The following is a 21,519-nucleotide window of genomic DNA, read 5'->3' as shown; positions in this document are numbered from 1 at the left end:
AGAAAAAAAGTGTATATTGCTACTGTACAAAACTTAAGTGAAAGTCTTAATTCCAGCATTTAATCTAATACTGTTTTAACCTTAAAAGGTAAAAAATATGTTGTGACTAAAAGGGATTTTCAAAGTAGAATATTGAATCCATAGATTTGAATCCAAATTGGATTTGTATCAATTCAGCCGTTTATTTCAGGTAATAAATTTATTTGTTTCAATATGGATGAAACGCGAGTGGCCAGTTTAGATAAAGGCCTGTGTTACGTGTTTATTAAACATTTAACAACTAAATCGATCAATTGCCATAAGTCAATCCACAAAGTTGTTATCATTATTTTATAAGTAGATAAATAGGGTCTTAGATTAGCGCTTTCTATCTTTCGCACAATTAAATGTTTTCTTCAGATAAATAAATGTAATATTTCATGATGCAATGTTTCCCGTGTTGTTATGCAGTTAAAGCAATTAAGTCAAATTAGAAAATTCCTGGCCTTTCGTTCAGCTCTAGAAACATGAATTTTTAAGTAGATTTTATTTATCTGTATGTATTACAGTTAATTCGTGCATCCGTTCGTGGGAGTCGGTGCTCTTTAGATCTGACATTCAACCTCTAATTTCTAAACAGTGCTTATTACGAGCGACATGTCAAACCGCATTTGCGAGCCACATGCGACTCTTCAACCAGTTTTATTCTAAAGTTTATCCACTTGAAATAAGCTTGTGTTGCCTTCATGATTATAATTTAGCCTTATAAAAGGCCAGTCAGAATCAATCTTCAACAGTGGCCATCCATGTTTTAAAGCTCTAACTAGGCTTGGATGGACTATGGCATGTTTCTTTCGGGAACTTTGCTCGGTCGCTTTTATGCAAACGCCCACCCCATCCGTCAGAAATCAGTGCAGTTCTAAGCAAAAAGGTCTACGACAATTAGTGCATCCAAAGGATCAAAAAGTCAGACTTTTGAGGTCTCGGACAATGCACTAATTTGACTTACCAATGTGCATAATACTTGACCCACCTAAACCCAAACCAGCACTGAACCCAAATAATGTGCGTTGAATTAACAATTACATAAACGCTTTAGGCCCCAATATCTTATTTTGTGACGTAACAATCCTATATACCATGGACGAGAAACTATCTTATGCCCACCGAAAGTTTGTTTTTTCCCCAGCATTCAAATAATTATTACATTAACGCACCTTATTTGGGTTAGGGTGGGTCAAGTGTTATTAATGCCATCTCACACTTTTTGTAATGTTTTGTGAATTTTCAGCGAATATTTTCAATTTATCTACGCCGGAAGTTTACCTAAAGGTCCAAATTAGTGCATTGCCACGACATCAAGGTCTAAAAGTCTAGACTTTTCTGCCATTGGATGCCCTAATTTTCGTAGACCTTTTTGCTTAGAAATGCACTAATTTCTCCCGTATAATATGCAACCTACGCAGTATTTGCGAGTCATATGAATATGGTAGATTTGCTACTTCACCCGCGTCACGATGAAGGCATTATTATGACGTCGTAACTGTCAGGCAATATGTAACTGGTGCATAGCTACATTTTATGCACAATATTGGGCAAATATAACAATTTTCAACCTAATTTGGTGCATATAATACACAAACCATATATTATTTATTTTGGATGTGGAAAATAGAAAAATTTGATTTTACCCCAACTGAAAATTTAAGCAACATTTTAAGAATGCACGACATCGGGTTCCAAAACTTAATATTTCTATGGCGTTTCAAAGACTAAAATTAGTAATCACAATGGTTAACCACCACTGTCGCTACCAGTTTTCTTGTCAAATATTTTTTAGGGTCGATATGTTTATGTAACTTTAATAAATGTAACTAGTGAAAATATAATAAGGTACCCAATCCCTTGTATAGTGTAAATCTATTTTTTAAATATATATTTTAATTATTAAATAAATAGTTTATGATGTGTTAAAACAGGGGTCACCAATTTTTTTTATTAAGGGCCTGATAACTGCAAGACCTGAACTTCGCGGCCCGAATATGATATTTTTAAGTTAATTATCGGGCGCCACGCACATTATTTGGGTTAGGGTACGGGTTAGCGTTTCGGGTTAGGGTGGGTCGAGTATTATTATTAAATAATGAATATAATAACACTTGACCCACCCACAACTAAGCGCTAACTCGCACCATAACCCAAATGCTGTGTGTTGATTTTATAATTGTGGTAGGATTCTAGACCAGCGCCAATTATCGTTATACGCAAAAAATAAAAAAGCTATGCAAAAAAATGTAGTGAGCCTAATAAATTATAAAGTTTAAAATTTGATCACATTTTAACTGTAATTTATTTTTATTAAGGAAATATGCGGCGGACGGGTCTAAATCATCTGACGGGACGGATCTGGTCCAGGGCCCCTTTGGTGACGCTGTGTTAAACTCCAAGATTAATGACAATTCTGCTTTCAACAAACACTTGTCCTACCTACCGAAGCTTTCCACTGATTTTTAAAACAGAAACTTGTAGATACAATTATGTATGTTTGAACATGAACTTATGAGCAAAGATTTCTTTCAAAAAATTTGGAATGTCATTCAGTACCAAGAGAAAACCCAGTCGCCCACCGCGACCTAATCTACCCTATGGAAATCATAACAGGTAACCATAATCTATATACATACATGGACAAACTAATAAACTATCTCCTGCAGAATGTTATGTAAGTTTTTATCCTTATTTTGTTGGTTCAAGTTTTTGGTTCACACTTTCATGTTCACAAACACAGAATCTCCTTTGTTGCTTTTGTAAAATCAATTTGTGTGCACACTTAAATTAGTAACTTGCACACCTTAATTAAAAAAAATGTTGATTTGTGCTAGATTTTCGAACTTCAGGTGTGCATAAAAGCTTGATTGCACACCTAAAAATTTGGTGCTGTACACCCAAGATCTCTGCTTCAAATTCTATAGCATTATGAGCATTTTTATGAATAGTGTACTTATGATTTAATCATATTAGATTATATTTCCTGAACAGCAAAAAAATTCAAATTATACTGCTTATATTGGGTAATTTATCCCGATATAATCCTTGTTTTACCCTTGATAATATAAATGTTTTTATTATCATACCAATAAACCATGGAGTCAAATATGCACCCCACTACAGTGTTATGTACGGGAAATTGAGATGCATGTTTTATTTTTATATTATGAGGTAACGCGAAGTTGACCATTGTACATTTTGAAAAAAAACATGTGAGCTACTTGGATTTTACAAATCACTGTATCAGATAAAAAAATTAATTGACAGTAACCAGCAAAACTAACCGGCTCGCTGATCTCATAAAATTTTGAGAGGTGCGAACCGACTGAATCTAACCACTGGGTTAGGTCTATGGGCAAAAACTTTTCACAGTGAAACTTACGAAAATTTTTGGCTAAATTATGAACCACCTAAATAAAAAGAGACTAACCTGCATAAAAATTGAACAAAAATAAAGTGTGATAACAGACTCTATACACAGGATTTCTTATAAAATCAATTTGCATCAACTTGCCTAACATTCTAGGGCACTAATAAAAAATATCATTTTACTAACATTTTATTTAGTTAGATGTTATTTTTAATATTTGCGTAGGTCATCACGGATGTCACTTGAAGAGTTGAACTCGTCTCCAACATCTTCCTCTCAGATATTGTCAACAAGAACTACTAATCAAGGAAATCTACCAGATTACCACAACATTTCCAACAATGCGGCTTACAACACTGAAAACCCAGAGCCTATTAACAATCACACAAGACGGTAAAAAAATTTGTTTTGTACAATATTGCCATTATTTAAAAAAAAAAAATATGTTTAATGAATGCTAATGTGAGTGACATTTATATAAAATAAATCCTGTGATTAAGAAGTTACAATTTATGTGTTTTTTTACTTTTCTTTTAACTTTCCTTTCTAATTATTAAGGTATATATGTTTGTAAGTAACCATCAGAATAACGTCACTTTTTATCTGATCCGATTGCGTTAGTGTTTGCCAAAATATTGGATATCGGATTAAAATTTCCAGTAATGGGCACCCTAGTCTCAACTGAACATTCTAAAATCTGTGTTTTAGTTATGAATTATTCAAGAATCACATCAACTTTTAGCTTCAAGCAGTATGACCATTTGGCTATGCGGCTAAAAAATTAGCCAAAAAATTAGTGGAAAAAAATATTTTATTTAAAAAAAAAAAATACATTTATTTTGAATGTTGATCTCGCGAGTTAAAAATACCTTTCTGGTTGTTTTCACACAGTCAACCTCCTGTATATGTTGTTGATATGTGTAAACATTCCATACTACATTTGTCCAGAATTATGTTTGTTGTGCCTTCCTGAAAAAACCTACAGAAGTGTTTTGTGGGTAAAGGCAGTGCGAAAAATCTAGATTCTTTATTATTTAAAAAATACTAAAATTCGGTCATAATTTATTGTGTGTTTGCAGTTTTAGTTTGAATGCCAGAACTTAAGTATTCCTGTTTACCTTAAAAAAATCACTTTTCAATTGTATATATGACATTTAAACGGGTGAATCCAGGGGGCAACAGGCCTTTCTATCTACCCCTAAACTATATTGTTTGTCCATTTTAACTTAGTAAATGCACTTTCATCCAGTTTTACTATGTTTTTGTCTGTGCTATACAGAGGTGTAGCTTGGGGGGTTTCTAGGAGTCTTGACACCCTAATTTGAAAGTAAATGTAGATCATAAAACTAAAACCGTGATTGTTGTGAAGTTACAACGGCAACATTGCACCTGGCATTGAAAACAGACCGTGCTTATCTTGCCAATTCACCTCTCTTTAACGTTGTTTCATTTAGCAGTTTGCCTGTTACCGACTCAAGTAATCTCAAACAGACCTGATAACGAAAAAATATTTTATTGATGAAACAGACACACTTTTCAACAATGTAGAAAACAGGCGTGTAAGTTACATTAACATGCATTTTAAACCAAATTGATTTATCCTCGATTTTTTATATGAACTCCTGTATAATATCCAAAGAATAGTTAATATCGCTAATAAGTGCTTTATTTTATATTGATGACCTAGGTACTTCTGTCTTACTTCATGATGAATTATCTAAAAACATTTCCCGCAGAGGAGATTGATTAAAACTTTGGCAAACTATAGCTTCCTGCTAAACTGATAATAGATGGTCATTGGTCATCTTACCATAACTGCAGTAAAAAGCAATCTTTGTATTTTTTTGCACAGTTTCAGCTGAATAATTTACTGATTATAGGACATTGAAGCCATGCTTCATACAGTCAGCGAAATCAAACTGCAATCATCATATTTGTTGAAAGGCATCGTTAATTTTGCGGACAACAAAGTGTAGTTTGTGATTGATATGTCACAGGGGCTGTTCTAACACCGCAATTACCTAGGGTTTTGCATGCAATAGAAATCATGTGACAATCGGACATGAATGTGTCAATGAAGTGTTGCATTTTTCTATCGTTAAACAGACGATTTTAAACAATCCTAAGCTTATCATAATCGCCATTTTCAGCGTATTGAACAGGGGTGGCCAACCAGTAAGAGACCAAGAGCTGTATTGGTTACTTGGCTAAATGCAAAGAGCCACACCTTTTAAATGGGCAGGGATGAATATCACCCTGTTTTTTCTGCACTTACATAAGTACCTTTGCTCAGCTAGTTTTATTATAAATGTTACACACTAATAATATTGTGTAGGCTACATTTAGCGATTTTTATATTCACACTGAAGGACTTCTTGAGTAAATGCCAACACTCTTGTCAAACTTTCTAGATCTATTGACTTGATTTTACAATAAACAAAAGGATCTAAGTAGGGATGGGTCCCATAATTTTGTTTAAGGGACGCGGTAAAAATGTGACGCCACAAAAGAAGTTTTGAATGGAATTATGCAATGAAAAATACACTATATATATTCTACCAGAATTTTTCAAAACTTGCGAAGACATATTGCCTGGTGCCAAAGCAATTTTTTTAGTTTAAAGGCATGCTATGCATACTGTGTGACTTAGCAATCAGCAAACATTTCCTAGTGAATTGGATTGTAAATACCAGTATTTCAAGCGGTATGCAGATCTCTGTTATGTGCAAAATGTGTGGCATCTCTTAAATCTGCAGGTTTCACAAGTGTACTCTGGCATTCCCTTATGTATTTGTTACATCACAAAAAAATTTGCGCATTTACCTTTAAGGTTACAATTTACAATTTACAAATTACTCTTTACAATTTACAAATTAGCCGAAAATGACTTTGATTTTTTCGGCTTAAATTTATTTATTCTAAATTTAAAACATTAATGCAGAGGGAGTGATGGTGACAGGCCTTCACCACGTGCTGTTCGCGAACAGGTGCATAGAAAGCAATCACAGCGCACACGTAGTAAAAGTATGAGACAGAAAGCACGTCCATGCATCACAATTGTATCAGCTGCACCAATGAGTCAGCATCCTGCCTTTGCTGATGGTGCTAAAGGAAGCAACATTCCACCAGAGGCACCACCAAGTTATGATGAAGCAATGAAAGCTTCTCTGCCAAGGAACCCATCGTTTACTGATCCTGCAACACCTGGTATGACAAAGTAAAAAATATATGTATCCTTTGTCTTGTGCAACAGGCCTTAATTAATGGGGACTATAAAAAAACACGGAACTTCAGGACTATTGTTCAGGTGGAAAACTGCAAAAAATGTTAGAGATGATGAAATTAAAGTGATAATCATGATGTCATTAAAAGTGACATTTAAAATCTTCCTATGACCTGATGAACTCTTGCATAAATATACAATTAAAGTGGAGACTAGTAATGTTCAAAGTAGAATCACAGGGATTCTAAAATATTACGGTTTGAATCTAGAACAAGGAAACCATAATATTAAATCCTAGTATGTTTTTATAATTATTTAGTCCTAAGTTTTGGCCTGGGAATTAATTACAATATATCCTATAGCAAGGGGCGTATCGTGGGTGTGTCTTGACACCCTTTTAAAATTTCAGTCAATAATAATATTCACAAAAACGAAAACCGTGATTGCTGCAAGGTTACACCGGAAATATTGCACCTGGCATTGAAAACCTGTCAGTGTTTTTTTTTAATGCTACCACACCATCATCATGCGTTTTAGATTAGTTGTCACCATGGTTGTTCCCTAGCGATGTTGCACATTTATTAGCGTAAAGCTAGTCAGCACCCTTCGCCGCAGGTCTCTTGGTTGAATGTTTTAATTAGCCTCAATCTCGAAAAGGAACGTAAGGCTGTCATGGTTGTAACAGGCAGTGTCATTTCGTCTAGAACACTGGTACTCAACCGAGGGTGCTTAGGGGGCGTGAGCTCTAACACAATATTTAAATTTTCAAATAATTTTTATGGTTTCGTTTCGTGTTCATTCTGTTGACTGATGTCCCATGCTTTAATTAAAATTACAGGTTTGTAATTAAGTAAGTAAAGAAGCCATTTACGGTTTTGCAATTTGCAAGCTTTGCTACTAATTTTTAATAGTTTCTCAGTTTTTAAACTATAATTGCTACTTTTTACGACCAATATGGGCTATATTTAGTCATAACAATATGGTATACCTGTTAGTTGTAGGCTACACATGGATTGGGCACCACTCCTCTACAGCTGTACAAACTCTGTTTTTGCCAACTTTAAAATTGAAACTGCAAAAAAATTTTCCGCTTCAAGCAAATCTTCTCTTAAATTGTAGTTTTGTGTGTTCCCTGTTAAGTCTCTGTAAGTACTACTCCATAACAGCCTAATATCATTTACAGTTTTGCTAATTTATAGATAAACGATAAAATTTATCCCCCGTTCCAACTATTTTTATACATATTTTATATTATGATAACAGGCTAGCAACAGGAAGACTCAATTTTTTTGTGTGCATTTATAATGTTTTGAAACACGATTAATGCACAACATGTTTGTCAAATCAGCTTAAGAATCAATATGTCACGCACAAGTTTGTTGTGTGCCCAATGCGAAATGCCTCCTGGTTACAGTTCAGCCAATTAAATCAAATAAACTTAATTTTTAAATACCCTTTAGTATTTTTAATATTGTCTCACTGATATGTAATTGAAAAATACCGAATTGCTGTGTTACATTAACTTCAATTTTCAAGTTGGAAAAATATGAGCAATATATGGTCATTTGTGCTTTTATGAAACAAGGGACAAAAATTTTTGGCAAGTTTTAACCTTTTTTGAAAGTCAAATTGGCAGTTTTACATAGCCTCACACACCTAATAATAATCAACGCTTTGAGCGTCTACAATACACAAAACGTGAACCTTTTTTCCCCTACACCCGGTTTCCTGGGAGTATGTAAACTACATCTAAAGCCCCTGTTTGTATAGGTTTGATCTTTGTTTGACACAACCCCTTTTAGAATGTCACACTACGAGCTTGCCTATAGTAACCGCAATTAATTGCAAAACAATTAACTAAAACATATTTACATTGTAATAAAAAATAATCTTCCAAATCTTTAACATTATTAACTGCCATCCAGAAATGTGTATAAAAGGACAATAAGAGAAGAGACTCACCATTTTCTACAGTTACACAGCATAAATATTTAAATAAATAAATAAGATTTAATTGACATGGAGCAAATAAAATAAATTTAAACAATAATACAATCGTTAGCTCAAAAATGACATTTAATACATATAGTCAAGCGGGGTAAAAAAAAACAATTTTAGCTAACTTGTCTGCCTAACTTTTATTTTTCGCAATGGAAGTGTAATTTTTCATTCTTATTGAGCTTATGGGTCTACCTTTCCAACCACATAAAGGATTTTTAATTTTATTATAAAATAAAAATATATTTTACAAATCTGTTTTTTTTTTACCATGATGAAATAGAAAAAAAGCAAGTGTACATTAGGACCATTTATAATAATTTATAGAAGCAGGTTTCACTTTATTTGAAGTAAATAGACTAAAAATGCTCTTTCAAAGCCGCAACAACACACAAATTTCATGAATACCTTTAATGGAAAGAGAATTTGAGTAAAAAAAAACATTTTTTATGATTACATTATGGTACCCCGAATTTGCACCTGTTTAAAATATTTTTAGCAACTAATTTCTCCCTGGTAAATTAAAATTGTGCCTTTCAACAGTTAGCACTGGTCATCAGTGGTATTTCTAGGTCCCAGAAGAAGTAAATTACCTCAACAACATGAGTTTTTAGATTTGTGAGCCAGTCCGAGGACAACCTGGAATTATTAGCTTTTTCTTATTTTTTATGAAGAAAATTGCTAAGTTGCCTTTATTTCATCCTCATCATTATAAAAAACATTCATATCTTTCCCCTATGTTATGGGACAAGTCTAAAATAATTGCTCAAGTCTACCTCTGTGATCTGCACTTGTTTAGGTTCTGGGCCACTTGTTATGTTTACTAAAAATAAGTTTTCTACTTTTTCTACTAAGGTAAATTTATAGAAGTTTAACATCTCATGCTAATTACTTTCCTACTGTTAAGGCAAATTTTGATCAATTAACCTGAAGAGAATAACCCTAGAAGTATCAATTTAATCTATTTTGCCTGTTTGAGCATAATATTACCTTCATGTGGTATTGATTTGGATTGCGATACACTTTGTTGAAAATATCGGGTATCGGTATCAGAATAAAATTTCAAGTCCCTATTCATGACTAATTAATTTCTTCAAATGTTTCACTTTCTTTTGGCAGTAATGTTCCCTGGTATTCATACATTTTGGTGTATAGCTTTACATTTTTTGAATAAAACTAAAAAGTTAGGTTATTTTACCCAAGGTATATGCCTGTTAGTTGTCTACCTTAGTGTTTTTAGCTCATGGTCTACAAATAAGCCTCATTATGTAGCTTTGGTATTGGTACATATTGGCTAGGCATATTTAGTTTACTTTTTAAACCTAAAAATTACAAAATAAAATTATGGGATAAAAAAAATTACATTGGGGTAATAAAAAACACTGTTTTTTTTACCCTGTTACCATAGAATCGATTGGGGTAAAAAAAGAAAATATCTAAAACAGCTAGGAAAGTAAGGTATTTTTTGTTTAATAGATCAATGTTATGACACAACACAGAATAAAGGCCATTGCCACAAACTTGGTTGTATAGGAATTACACAAACGTTTCTAATGGTCGTACAAACCTTTTCAAGATACGAATTTAACAACTGTTGTTTAAACCAGCATAACTTAACTCAGAGAAAAAAAAATTAAAATGTTTGAGGGCTTATTGGTTAGGCCAAGAATGTATTTTTTACCTGAAAAAGAAATTAAAAAAAAATTATATATACTTTAGGTGTGATGACATTGTTTTTTTTTTTAACTTTAGCAAATTTTTTTTTACCTCAAGTGAATACATTATATATTACTGTAAACACTGTGTTGATTTTTAATCCTTTTAAACTTTGGGTTTATATTAAAAATTTGCATGAGTACCATATCTTAGTTCTCTTTGTTCTTTAGCATAAAGGTGTAAAGTCCAGGAAGTTGTTGACCAACTTATAACAACAAATACTTAATCGCTTAAATTTTGTATAGTGATTTGAAACTTGAAAGGCTTCTATCAGTGTGTTGGTATCTAACTTATATGCCATCAATAGGTGAATCATTTGAATGAGGAAGTTAGCAGAGCTAAGTGACGTAATATGCCTGTTAATGTATGCTAAGTTAAACTGAATGCATTGTTTATTTATTACTGCATAGATATTTAAAGGTTACAGCAGGACTAGAAAGATTTAGCAAATTATTTCCTTGTAGTTATTACATAACCATACCTGTTGAGCATTATGTTTTTAATTAAAATTCAGGTCTGTTTAAACAATAAAACTGTTTTCTAGATGAGCCAACTTTGTGACTGTTTTCAGGAATATTTTAATAGTTGGGCATAGCCAAATATTCAGTTATTGGTATGATTGTGCCCAGTTGCGTTTTGAAATTGCACCTAAAAACTGAATTTGCTAGTTAAAAAAATATATGATATAATAACATTACCGGAAATTGTAACATTTAACTGGACAAGAAAAAAATTTTATGGTTTGCATAGAACATAAAATAACATGTACTCCTTTTGTAAAGTCAAATCTAATGGTAGTCTAGTAACTTACTATTTTGTTGTTTACAAACGGCAGTATGAAACATGTGTAACAATATGACAATATTCTTGTAAGACAAATTATTAGAAGTAAAAATGTTATGCATACACAATTCATTTTTTTTCTAATTTGGCTCAAACATATTTCACACAAATAAATGTGTTTATAAGGTTTACATGAATTTGTATAATTGAATGCATGAGTCCAATGTCCACTTAACTGGTGCAAGTTATTATATTAGTTAAGCTCATAGGAGTAAATATGGAGGATTTAAAATCAAGTTTACCATGTCATATTTAAGTAGAGTTAAAGCAATATTTCGGTTTCAAATTAAATTACTGGTGTTTTGAATGTAAGTGGATAACATGGACTTTGGGATTGTCACTGAGCTTGGTTAGCTAATAGCTTTTACTGGGAATGAATTCAAATTAATTTGTTGATTTAAGATAAGGTATTATTTTATTTAAATACAGCCTGTAAACTGAAACCATACTACTACAGTGTTTCATCTACCCCTGTAAATAGCATTGAAAAGTTATGATTCAAGCAGATAGGTGTTTTCTTGCCCTAGAAATAAAATATGTTTGATATTCATTTATGTTGTAAAAATTACTTACCCAACTGCATTACCTTAAAATGACATGATAAAACAAAGTAATTTTGTCAATGCTTTGCTGGCATTGTAATGCGACAAAACCTTTTTTTGGAAACACTGCTCTAGGTTCTGTGACAGGGATGTCCAAAAATATGGGATCGGAGCCAATACCCGATTTCAAGTGGTAGTGTCGATACTCCGATACCAACTTAATATGGGTGTTTTAGCAACTATTTGCAATGCAAATTCTATCTTGAAAGATAAATTCAAAAAAATATTAGGTTAAAAACTGATAGTAATAAAACTTCTTAACACAAAAGTTGTGGCCTAATAAACTAGGAAAATTTATCTTTTACTGTTTCAGGTAATCTATTTTGTTTGTATGAGAATACTAATGACGTCTTCGGTATAGGGGTAAAATGTTAAGTATCGGGCATCCCTAGTGATTTTAATTTTTTTGTAATTTTTAATTAATGACAGCTTGTTGTACATTTGATTTTTTCCCAATAATCAGTACAATGATTTGTTACTAATTAATAAAAATGCGCTAAAATGAATGAAATATTGATTACTTCTTTAAAAACATTAAAAGCGGCACATATTGTTATAAAAAATGGCCAATGCTGATATATAATAAACAACTATAGGTAGGATATCTTTTGCAACAATTTTTTGTAGCCTTTCTATTTGATTTTGTTTCATACTATTTTTGACAGATCACGTTTCTCAACAAAGGAGAATTTTTCCTGCTGTTGAAACAAGTGTGACTTCCAGTTGTGATTCTTCATTGACTCCAGATGCAGAAGCAGAGACCCAACCTAAGTATTCATACAGGAACTCACCTGAATCTGCCTGTATAAGTGGACAAGTTGTTGAGCCATTGGTTGTTTCCTTACCAGACCAAAGCAACACCAATCGTAACAATAGTGAGGGGTCACCAGTGCAGTGTGTTATATCAGAAATTGAAACTGTTAGTGAAACTAATTTTGAATGTTCAAGAAACACTGAAGTCCTAGAATTCATTAATTTAACTGAAGAACAACATCCAGTTCCTACACCAAGAACAAAGCGAAGAGTAAGTACTTCTTACTTTAATATTTAGGGTCCATAATAAACGATACAGGTTTAGGATTTTCATAAAAAACAATCTTAAAATATGAACACGATTTTTTTTAGGTTTCAACACAAAGGAGTCCAATGCCAAGCTGTTCTAGTTCAACTTTAAATACAAGCAAACTTCAAATAGGTAAACAACAGAAAAAAGTACATTTTGAGCACATAAATAACTTATTTCCTTCTACAAAAAAACTAACAAACAGCAGCTTGGAATTTAACTAAAAAAACATATATTTTGTGTTTAATAGAGGATCATTATTCAGAGGAAGTGAAACACGAATCACAACCAATGAATTTATCTCCAAATAGAAAGATGAGGCCACCACCAAGACCCGCTACTCAACCCAAGTCTACTGGCTTGCCAAACACTAGTGATTCTCAGGAATTAAACAATAAGCAACCTGGAAGTTCCACAGGTGTACAGGACACTTTTGGTGTTGCAGTGCACCAAGAGTCAAACTTTTTAAGTAGATTTGATGTAGGTAAAGATTCTTTGTTTAATACAAACACTTCAAATCCGAATAAGAAATCAACCAGTCTACAATTAAGTTTGAATGCTTTACATATACCCAATGAAATTGAAGCCTTAACGGAAGTCAAAGAAAGTCACAATTTAAATGATAATGGAGAAAAACAGGAACCTGTTTATGCACAGGTTAATAAAAAAAATTGCCAATCTTCTTGCAAACCATTGCCTTCTAAAAAGCCTAATATACCTATTGCGGGAGAAGCTTTGCCCGAAACTGAGCAGTGTGCTGTTGGCATTCAGCTGGCAACTACACCACCACCGATTCCAACTAGAGGGCTACTCATGGAGGATAACCTTGATACTGTTGAACAAGGTCCCTCATCCGACATTAACCACCCTATATCTCCGTCAAGTAGTGTTGAAAATCTGTATGAAACTGTTAGCCAGCATAAAAATGTTCCAAATTCTCAAATATCTCCCATATCCTCACCAACAAGAACCCCCAAACCAGGATTAATTATTTCTCCTGTAATTCCACCACCTTTGCCAACATCAAGGCCTGTAGGCAATTTACTAAAAGGAACAGAATGTCAAAGACCCCAGTCTTCCCACATGAGCAGAAGGGCATCAAGCAGTGGAGAATTAAAAAAGGACAAAAATGCTATGAAAATAATTCGTAGAAAGAGTGCTCATTTTAAAGAAAGAGGTATAAAGTTATTCCAGAAGAAAGCATCATCTGATGATGTTGAAAAGCCTACCTCAGCTAGCCATGACACAAACCAAGAAAGAGTAAAGCCAAAAAAAGTTCCACCACCAAGACCTGCATTACCTGTTTCTTTACAAAAAAAACACCAGCAGTCACCTAACTTAGTTAAAGGTCCTCAAACATCTAAAACTTTTGATTATGGTTATGAAGAAATGTCTGATGACCATTTAATTGCTGTTGACACTTCAGATGAAAATAATCTTTTCAAGCTGGATTCAAAACAGGGTTACCCTGAGAATGAAAATAAAGCAACACCAAGGGCTAGACCAGCACGACCACCCCCAAAGAAACCTAATGCGATTAAAACAACCTCTAGTTTAGTTTCACAACAAAGAAAAGAAAATACAACCACAGAACCACCAGTTCCCAAACCTAGGAAACAACCACAAGTTTCAGTGGTCACCACCAATGATGATTCTTTTGACATGCAACCATTATTACCTTTTGTTAAACCCAAACCAGCTCGTCCTCCACCAGCTTTACTTTCAAATCAAATGATACCAATTCCAACGAAATCAAATTCTCAAAGTAATCCATTAAAAGAAGTTCAACCTGAAGTGGATGAAAAGATGAAGCAATATGTTAAGGGTGAACAACATTGCATAGCAATAATGACTTATAAACCGACTGATTTCACACATCTTACATTAGAAGCTGGAGAAAAGGTTTTGGTGATAAAAAGTATTGATGATTCTACCTTATTTGGTCGCAATGAAAGTGGTGAGGAGGGGCCATTTCCAAAAAAGTTTGTAAAACCAGAAAACACCAGTGACATTGAACAATGCTCACAGCTTACAGCATTTCAAAGTGGCACCGCAAATCAAAACAGCAACAACAACAGCAAAACCAAAACTGCAGAAAATTATGTATTTGCAGTGTTTACCTACCAAAGCAACAATTCAGAAGATTTAAACTTTAAAACTGGTGAATTAATTAAAGTCATAGAAAAAGTGTCAGATATGTGGTTGAAAGGAGAGATTCATGGTAGTGTTGGTATTTTCCCAGTTAACTTTGTTAAGCCATACATACCAAAAACTGAAAATTTGCTGCCAAAACAAAGTTTACCGTGTGTTGCATTGTACGATTTCATGGAAAATAGAAGTGGGTTTTCCTTTAAGCAGGGAGATACAATTGAACTGATTCGAATTATTGACCCTCAATGGTTTGAGGGAAAACACAATGATTTTACAGGTATTTTTCCTTCTAACTACATAAAATTGCCACCACAAGAAAACAAAATTGGAAATGGATTATTTCAACAAGAAGCCATTGACTGTTTAAATGGTGCAACAGACAAACCAATAAACCCCCCCAAGTTGACAAAAAAATCAAATTTGTTGCCGGTGTATGGTACTGCAATTGCTCTGTATGATTTTGTCGGAAAGGATGACAATGAATTATCCTTCAAAGTTGATGATGTCATTGAAATTAGTAGTAAGTATTAGGTCGAGCTTGGTATTATTGTTATAAACTCAAATTTTAATAAATATGCAGGGTATAAGGTGCATGAAGTTCCAATCTAGTATTTTTTTATTGGCAATCAAAATTGCTAACCTTTGACAAGTATTAGAACTAGTTTGCGAGGATTGCATTTAGGAAACTTTATATTTCAAACTAAATTACACAAAAAATATTAGAATTAAACAGAGTTGGATGAGAGGGTTTTTTCAATTTAAACAGGTATTCTTCTTAAAGCCGGTTGGTTGTGTGGGAAAAAACCTCGGTTTCTGTTTTAAGTAATATGCACATTTGCTAAGCAATATATTGAGCTCTGTGAGTTATCCATTGTGCAGGCTATGCGTTCTGAAACTGAGTAAAGCCTTTATTAAAGAGTTAAAATACCCCCGGCTATATTTATTGGTCTAAATTAGGGTTCATCAAACTAAGGCCTGTGGGCCAGGTTCTGTCTGCTTGTTTTATTCTTTCGCCAGTGGCTTATTACCATAATAGACCCAAAATGCAATTGCTCACTGTATATTTTATTGATTTTTGTTTTCTTTGTTTTATAATAGTTAAGTAAAATAAGGTAAATGCAAAGTTATATATATAGCCTGCGGTTTTGAATCTTTACAGTTATACGGGCTTGGATCACCAGTCCTTGGTGTTATTTCGCCCTTAAAAATTAATACATATAATAAACTTTATGCATGAAGCAATAAAAAACAGACAGATGGTGTCTGGGACACTTTTTTTATGTTTCGCTAAGATAAATGACTTTTTTTTTCACAATAAAACTAAGAAGTTTGGGGTGTTCAGGAAAAAACCTACCCCGAAATATCAACTTACTATAGAGTTTTAGGGATAAAAGAGTTTCTGGATAATATTGGTAATTTTCCGGTAAAGTACTATTTTATAATAGAAAGAGTTATACTAGAAGCATTGTAGGTAGGCTTAGCAAACGTATTTCCTCATATTACTTTTAGTTAATTTAGTTATAAACTCAACTGTTCTAATGTTTCAGAGGAGGTAAACAATGAATGGGTGGAGGGAAAGCTAAATGGAAAAACTGGAATCTTTCCAGTTAACTTTGTTTACATCACATGATTACATTGATGGTATATATTCTATATTATGTCAGTAACAGACCGTTTTTTTGGAGGACTGTTTTTTACATACCAAACCTTTTAGTTCGCCTAGTAGGTTAATTTATTTTATTTGTTTTGTTATTGTGTTAAGTTATTCTCAGTACTGTACTGCTAATTAATTCATCAATGCTTTATTTGTTTACAATAGTTTGGCTGGGAATTTCCATTATCAGAACTACATGCCGTTTATTTTTTCTTCATATATTAACCGAATCAATAGAAAATGTGCTGGAATATTCATGGTAAAATAAGACATTTTTGATGTATGGCGACATTGGCAAAACTACAGCTCCTGAATGAAGATTTTTTCTTAAGTTATTTTATAATTTATATTATATGAAGTATGTAACTCATCAATGTACAAACATATGTTGAGAAATTGGCAAAACTACAGCTCCTGAATAAACATTTTTTCTTATGTTAAAGTTATTTTATAATTTGTAATATGATAAAACTGCATGTAATCAGTATATACCTTATTTTTTCCATCATATATAAAGTATGTAACTTATCAATGTACAAACGTATGTAGCAGTTAATATATTGTAAAAGCGTGGTATGCCATTATTCTAATAGATCAGGGAGTTTTAACTGGGACGAATTTAAGCGGCCTTTTAAAACCCCAAATGTTGATATATAATTTCAAAATACTAACAATTCCTGTTGTTATACATATACAATTCTCTGTAAAACAGATGATTAACTTTTTGCACCAAAAGTAAGTGTCATCCACTTTGACCCTTTAACTGGCATCGGCCACTTTAGTCAGTGAATTAATAGTTTGTAATAATAATTTATTATAATTGCCAATGTGTTGATAACATATCAGATTTCGCCACAATGGAAGTTCAGCTAATAACAAACATAACAATACTTCATGTTTGTATTTATATATTACAAAAGTTTAAAAGGTAAAAAGAAATGCTTTTAAAACAATTTGCTTAACAAATGATGCATATATTTAATTTACATCTTTAACACATTTAAGTGCCTAATACATTTTATTTTGTAATTGCACTTCATATTCAAAAGACCTTTTTATTTCATTGTATTCAACGAATAGTTTCAGTAGCAGATCGAAAAAATGGAATAAAATCGCTGCTTTTGTTACTGTTGATTTATTTTAGTTTCAACTAAAAAAATAAATATTTTTTATTCTGTATGAAATGCAATATGACGCTTTTTTTGCCTCGTTTTACTCAATGCTTTAGCATTATTTCCTATTTGCTCTGTGACTTTAGTATTAATTAAAACTTTTAAACTTTATGATTTTTATGTTATAGTTTTTTGTGCAAATTTGATGATTTAGTGTTTTGTTTTAATTGTGTATTTTACGGTAATGCCTATTGCTGTACAATGTAAAACTTCATAGAGAACTTTGTGTCAATATTGACCCTATTAGTACAAAGCGTTAGACATGATACTGTATTAGAACGGTGGAAGGTCTCTTTGAAAATGTGAAATGGAAGTCACATAAAAAACAAGATTGTTAAATGTAATATTTAATGTATATATTAGAACTTTTGGTTATTCTAACAAAAATATATAACGTTTACCGATCACTAGTAAAATTATGCAAGCATATAGTTTTCCAAAGTTGTTAGTTTTGGTAAACTCAGGGGTCCGTAGCTAAGTTTTATAAGGGGTACAGAACTAAAAAGATTTGGAACCGCTACTCTAAGCCAAGGTACACACCCAATAGACATCATTATCTGTGCCCCACAAAGTAAATGTTTTATTTAAAGTATTTAAAACTGTTTTTGTTTGCATGGCACTCGTATGTCTGGCGGTCAGGGGCTGATCCAGGTGGAAAGGGTCCTGGCCTCCCAGATTATTATAATCTATGTTAATGCAAACAAAATTTTGCTCTTCACGCTAATATTTCTTGACTTTGCATATTGTTTTAGTTCATTTAAAGGAATTGAGCCGAAAGATGTAATGCACAACATGACATTCTCAAATTACCTACCGGACGTTCATGGACCGTCAGGGCAGTGGCGTAGCAAGCCGAAAATTTTTGGGGGGCCAAAAAGTTTGAAAATTTTTGTTTAGCTTTTGTCATTGTATTAATTGCCGTAAAGAACACAAATAACTATGCTAGCAATCCGTTTCGAGCAGCAATTCTGACTGAGTGTTAACGTAATACTCAAAAAACATTCAAAGAGCAAAAACTGAATAAAAGTAGTAAAACTACATTAATGTCTATAGCAGTGTTTCCCAACCTTTTTATAGTTGTACCCCCTTGCGCTTCATATTATTTCGTACCGCTCCCCTCTCTTAATTAATGACGTAGGTGCATAACTTAATTAAAGCAAATACTTTACATATAACACTAATTGCGTTAAGGTTTAAACACACTGGTACTCTGCGCTCATGCAATTGAAATGTTTTTTTTTTATAATTTTTACTGGCCCTGGTCTAGAACAGTGCTCCGCAACCTTTTTCCACTTGTGGCACTCCAACAGAGATGAAACAATTTGACCGCACACCTACGAAATTTATGTCGATCGACAATAGACAACATCAGCAAATATCATAGGCAGCAAATAGAAAAAGAAGCGACTTGTTATCAAAGGCGCCGAAAATTTTACGTACTACATTCCTTTATCATCTGATTTCGCGGTTTTGCAGAATTACTAAATTTTCTCAGTCAACGTCCTGAAAAGTGTGCCCCCTTGTTATAGCTAATTACAGAGGGCTTTTATAGCATTCAAAAAATCCAACCCGACCTTGGTGCTATTGTACTTTTTCGTTTAATACATTTTTTGAACTAGCTGTCAACCCTAATTAATGGATGGGGTTAGAATTATAGGATCAAAACTACCTGTCTTGATGACATATACATTTTTCGCATTAATTCGATTGATCATTAAAAAGTGCATCTCTGATGGGAACACACCTGGTACACCGGTTGCGGAGAACTGGTCTAGAAACCTACCACATCGTTGAAACGTTTATTAAAGCAACGCATAACATTTAGGTTAGGGTGTCGGTTAGTGTTTTTATGTTGAGGTGGGTCAAGTATTATTATTTAACAATATTGCTTAACATATAGCCGTTATTACGAGGAAAAATTCAACTTTCTGCACCAAGACTTTTAATAAACAAACATTTTGTCGCGTATAAAATGGTGAAACGCACCAACAACCAACGGGAACACACATTGAGACCTAAAAAGCAACAACACCTAAAGCAAGAAAATCTATAAAACCATAGTATTCAAATCAACGACATAATATAGTCAAATACGCAGTATATAATATCCAGTACTGAATAAGATCGAAATCATCTGAATAAGACCTAAATCTGCCGTAATACGTCCTAAAATCATCCGAATAAGGCCTAAATTACGCCTGAAACTGTAGTATAGGTAGAAGATATGGGACAATCCGTCGGTCTGGCCTCGGCCGTTTTAGTGACGATGTTTGTGCGCCACTGTTTCGGCACCGGATTTTTGATCGTTAGGGGTTATTGTAAGGTAATGGGTGGGGTTAGAAGATGGATTGGTTGAAATTATGAGGGGAGTTAGTGATGTACTTAGGGGTGGGGTTAGGGGTTAGTTAAAGTGTTGTTTAGGCCTGATTTTGACAATTAAAGTCTTATTCCGACGGATTTAGGACTTATTCCGATTTAAACGGCACTACCGCCATTAGGTTTTAGTCCTATTTTGGTCTTATTCCGAACTGTGTTTTATTTTGACGTTGATGTTGTTCTATCTCGGTTTTATGGCTAAAAAAGCCGATTATTACGTCAGAAGTTAACAATGGGTGGGAAACTACTACGGTACGTTCGCAGTACTAAATTGCCATTTAAGCCTCAATGTTACATATATTACAGTGCTGTTTGTTACTATTTTTATGTAAACAGTTCGGAAAATTTTGCAGAAAGTACTTTTACGTAACGCCCCCTTACGTGCGTTCAGCGCCCCTCAAATGAGACAAAGACCCAAAACGCCCCCTTGTAACTCGCTAACGCCCACAAGGGGGCGGTACCGCCCACGTTGGGAACCTCTGATGTATAGCAAACGTAATATTAACTACATCGTTTGTGACGTAACAGTGCATAACAATTGAAGATGTGGCATGCCTGTAATCGACTGTTGTGGTGCTGCTGCTCATAAATGCAAAAAAAAAACAAATTATTGAAGAGTAAAATATTTATAAATTTTGAGGGGGCATAATTTCCCCTGTCCCCCCTGCCTACGCCTATGCGCCAGGGGTCCACAGCGGTATTTTCGAAGGTCAAAGAGCTTTGTACATGCAAAATCAATGCAGAATAGTAAAAATTAGTATTGTCTCAGCGTGGTTCAGACCCACGTGCCAAATGTGGACACGAGAGCCTGTCGAACTATATTTTTTGCCAACTCTATAATGTAAACGCAAAATATTTCGCGGTTTGCGCGTTTAGTCCTCGTTTTATTATATGTTTTACATTATGGCATGACAGTGTTTTGGGCATTAAGGTGCCGCGTAATGTTTCACTATAGTATTTCACGTTCAATAGGTCTGACAGAGTGCTTTTGGGCCGCGACAAAAATAGTTTGCCGACCACGTTTTCCCTATTTGTGAAATAACAACGAAAAGATTTGTGTATTAAAACCGCCAATCTTAACCGATATAAAACAGTTAGCTTAAGCTGCAATGAACCACTGAGAGACTACCACTGAGAGACTACTATACTGTAGCTGTAACGCATAAGTGGGCACACCAGTTTATTTGATTACGGTATCACACATAGAGAAAAATAATAACATGCACCATTTCATCCGCACGACGTTCGTCATCCGCACTACAATTTTTTTTCATCCGCACAAGTGCGCACCATCCCACGGGTTGAAAAGCAAGATGCCACTTTG

General features: G+C 33.6%; 1 protein-coding gene across 3 annotated transcripts; it reads left to right on the top strand.

Moving 5' to 3' along the window:
* Window positions 1–1,993: 1,993 nt before the first annotated feature.
* LOC146136283 (uncharacterized) lies at window positions 1,994–18,034 on the top strand. Of its 3 annotated transcripts, XM_083395855.1 has the most exons (8): window positions 1,994–2,640; window positions 3,623–3,790; window positions 6,339–6,604; window positions 12,445–12,803; window positions 12,905–12,974; window positions 13,093–15,513; window positions 16,541–16,634; window positions 16,813–18,034. In XM_083395855.1, exons 1-7 carry the CDS (start codon window positions 2,570–2,572, stop codon window positions 16,621–16,623), a joined length of 3,438 nt encoding a protein of 1,145 aa, XP_083251981.1. In that variant the 5' UTR covers window positions 1,994–2,569; the 3' UTR covers window positions 16,624–16,634; window positions 16,813–18,034. The 3 variants fall into 3 exon arrangements, with proteins under 3 accessions (XP_083251981.1, XP_083251980.1, XP_083251982.1); XM_083395854.1 differs by having other exon boundaries at window positions 16,541–18,034; XM_083395856.1 differs by lacking the exon at window positions 6,339–6,604 and having other exon boundaries at window positions 16,541–18,034.
* The last annotated feature ends 3,485 nt before the right edge of the window (window positions 18,035–21,519 follow it).

This window comes from Ascidiella aspersa, chromosome 8 (genome assembly GCF_963924565.1).
Source record: "Ascidiella aspersa chromosome 8, kaAscAspe10.2, whole genome shotgun sequence".
NCBI classification, from domain to species: Eukaryota; Metazoa; Chordata; class Ascidiacea; order Phlebobranchia; family Ascidiidae; genus Ascidiella; species Ascidiella aspersa.
The sequence above is the reverse complement of the archived record's forward strand: the minus strand, read 5'-3'. Positions and strand labels throughout refer to the sequence as shown.

What these genes read in the sequence shown, in the direction of transcription:
- LOC146136283 (XM_083395855.1), top strand. Translation starts at nt 2,570, where the DNA reads ATGTCATTCAGTACCAAGAGAAAACCCAGTCGCCCACCGCGACCTAAT. An exon ending in TACTGATCCTGCAACACCTG is followed by an intron (nt 6,605 to 12,444) that starts GTATGACAAAGT and finishes TATTTTTGACAG; the next exon opens with ATCACGTTTCTCAACAAAGG. An exon ending in TGATGTCATTGAAATTAGTA is followed by an intron (nt 15,514 to 16,540) that starts GTAAGTATTAGG and finishes CTAATGTTTCAG; the next exon opens with AGGAGGTAAACAATGAATGG.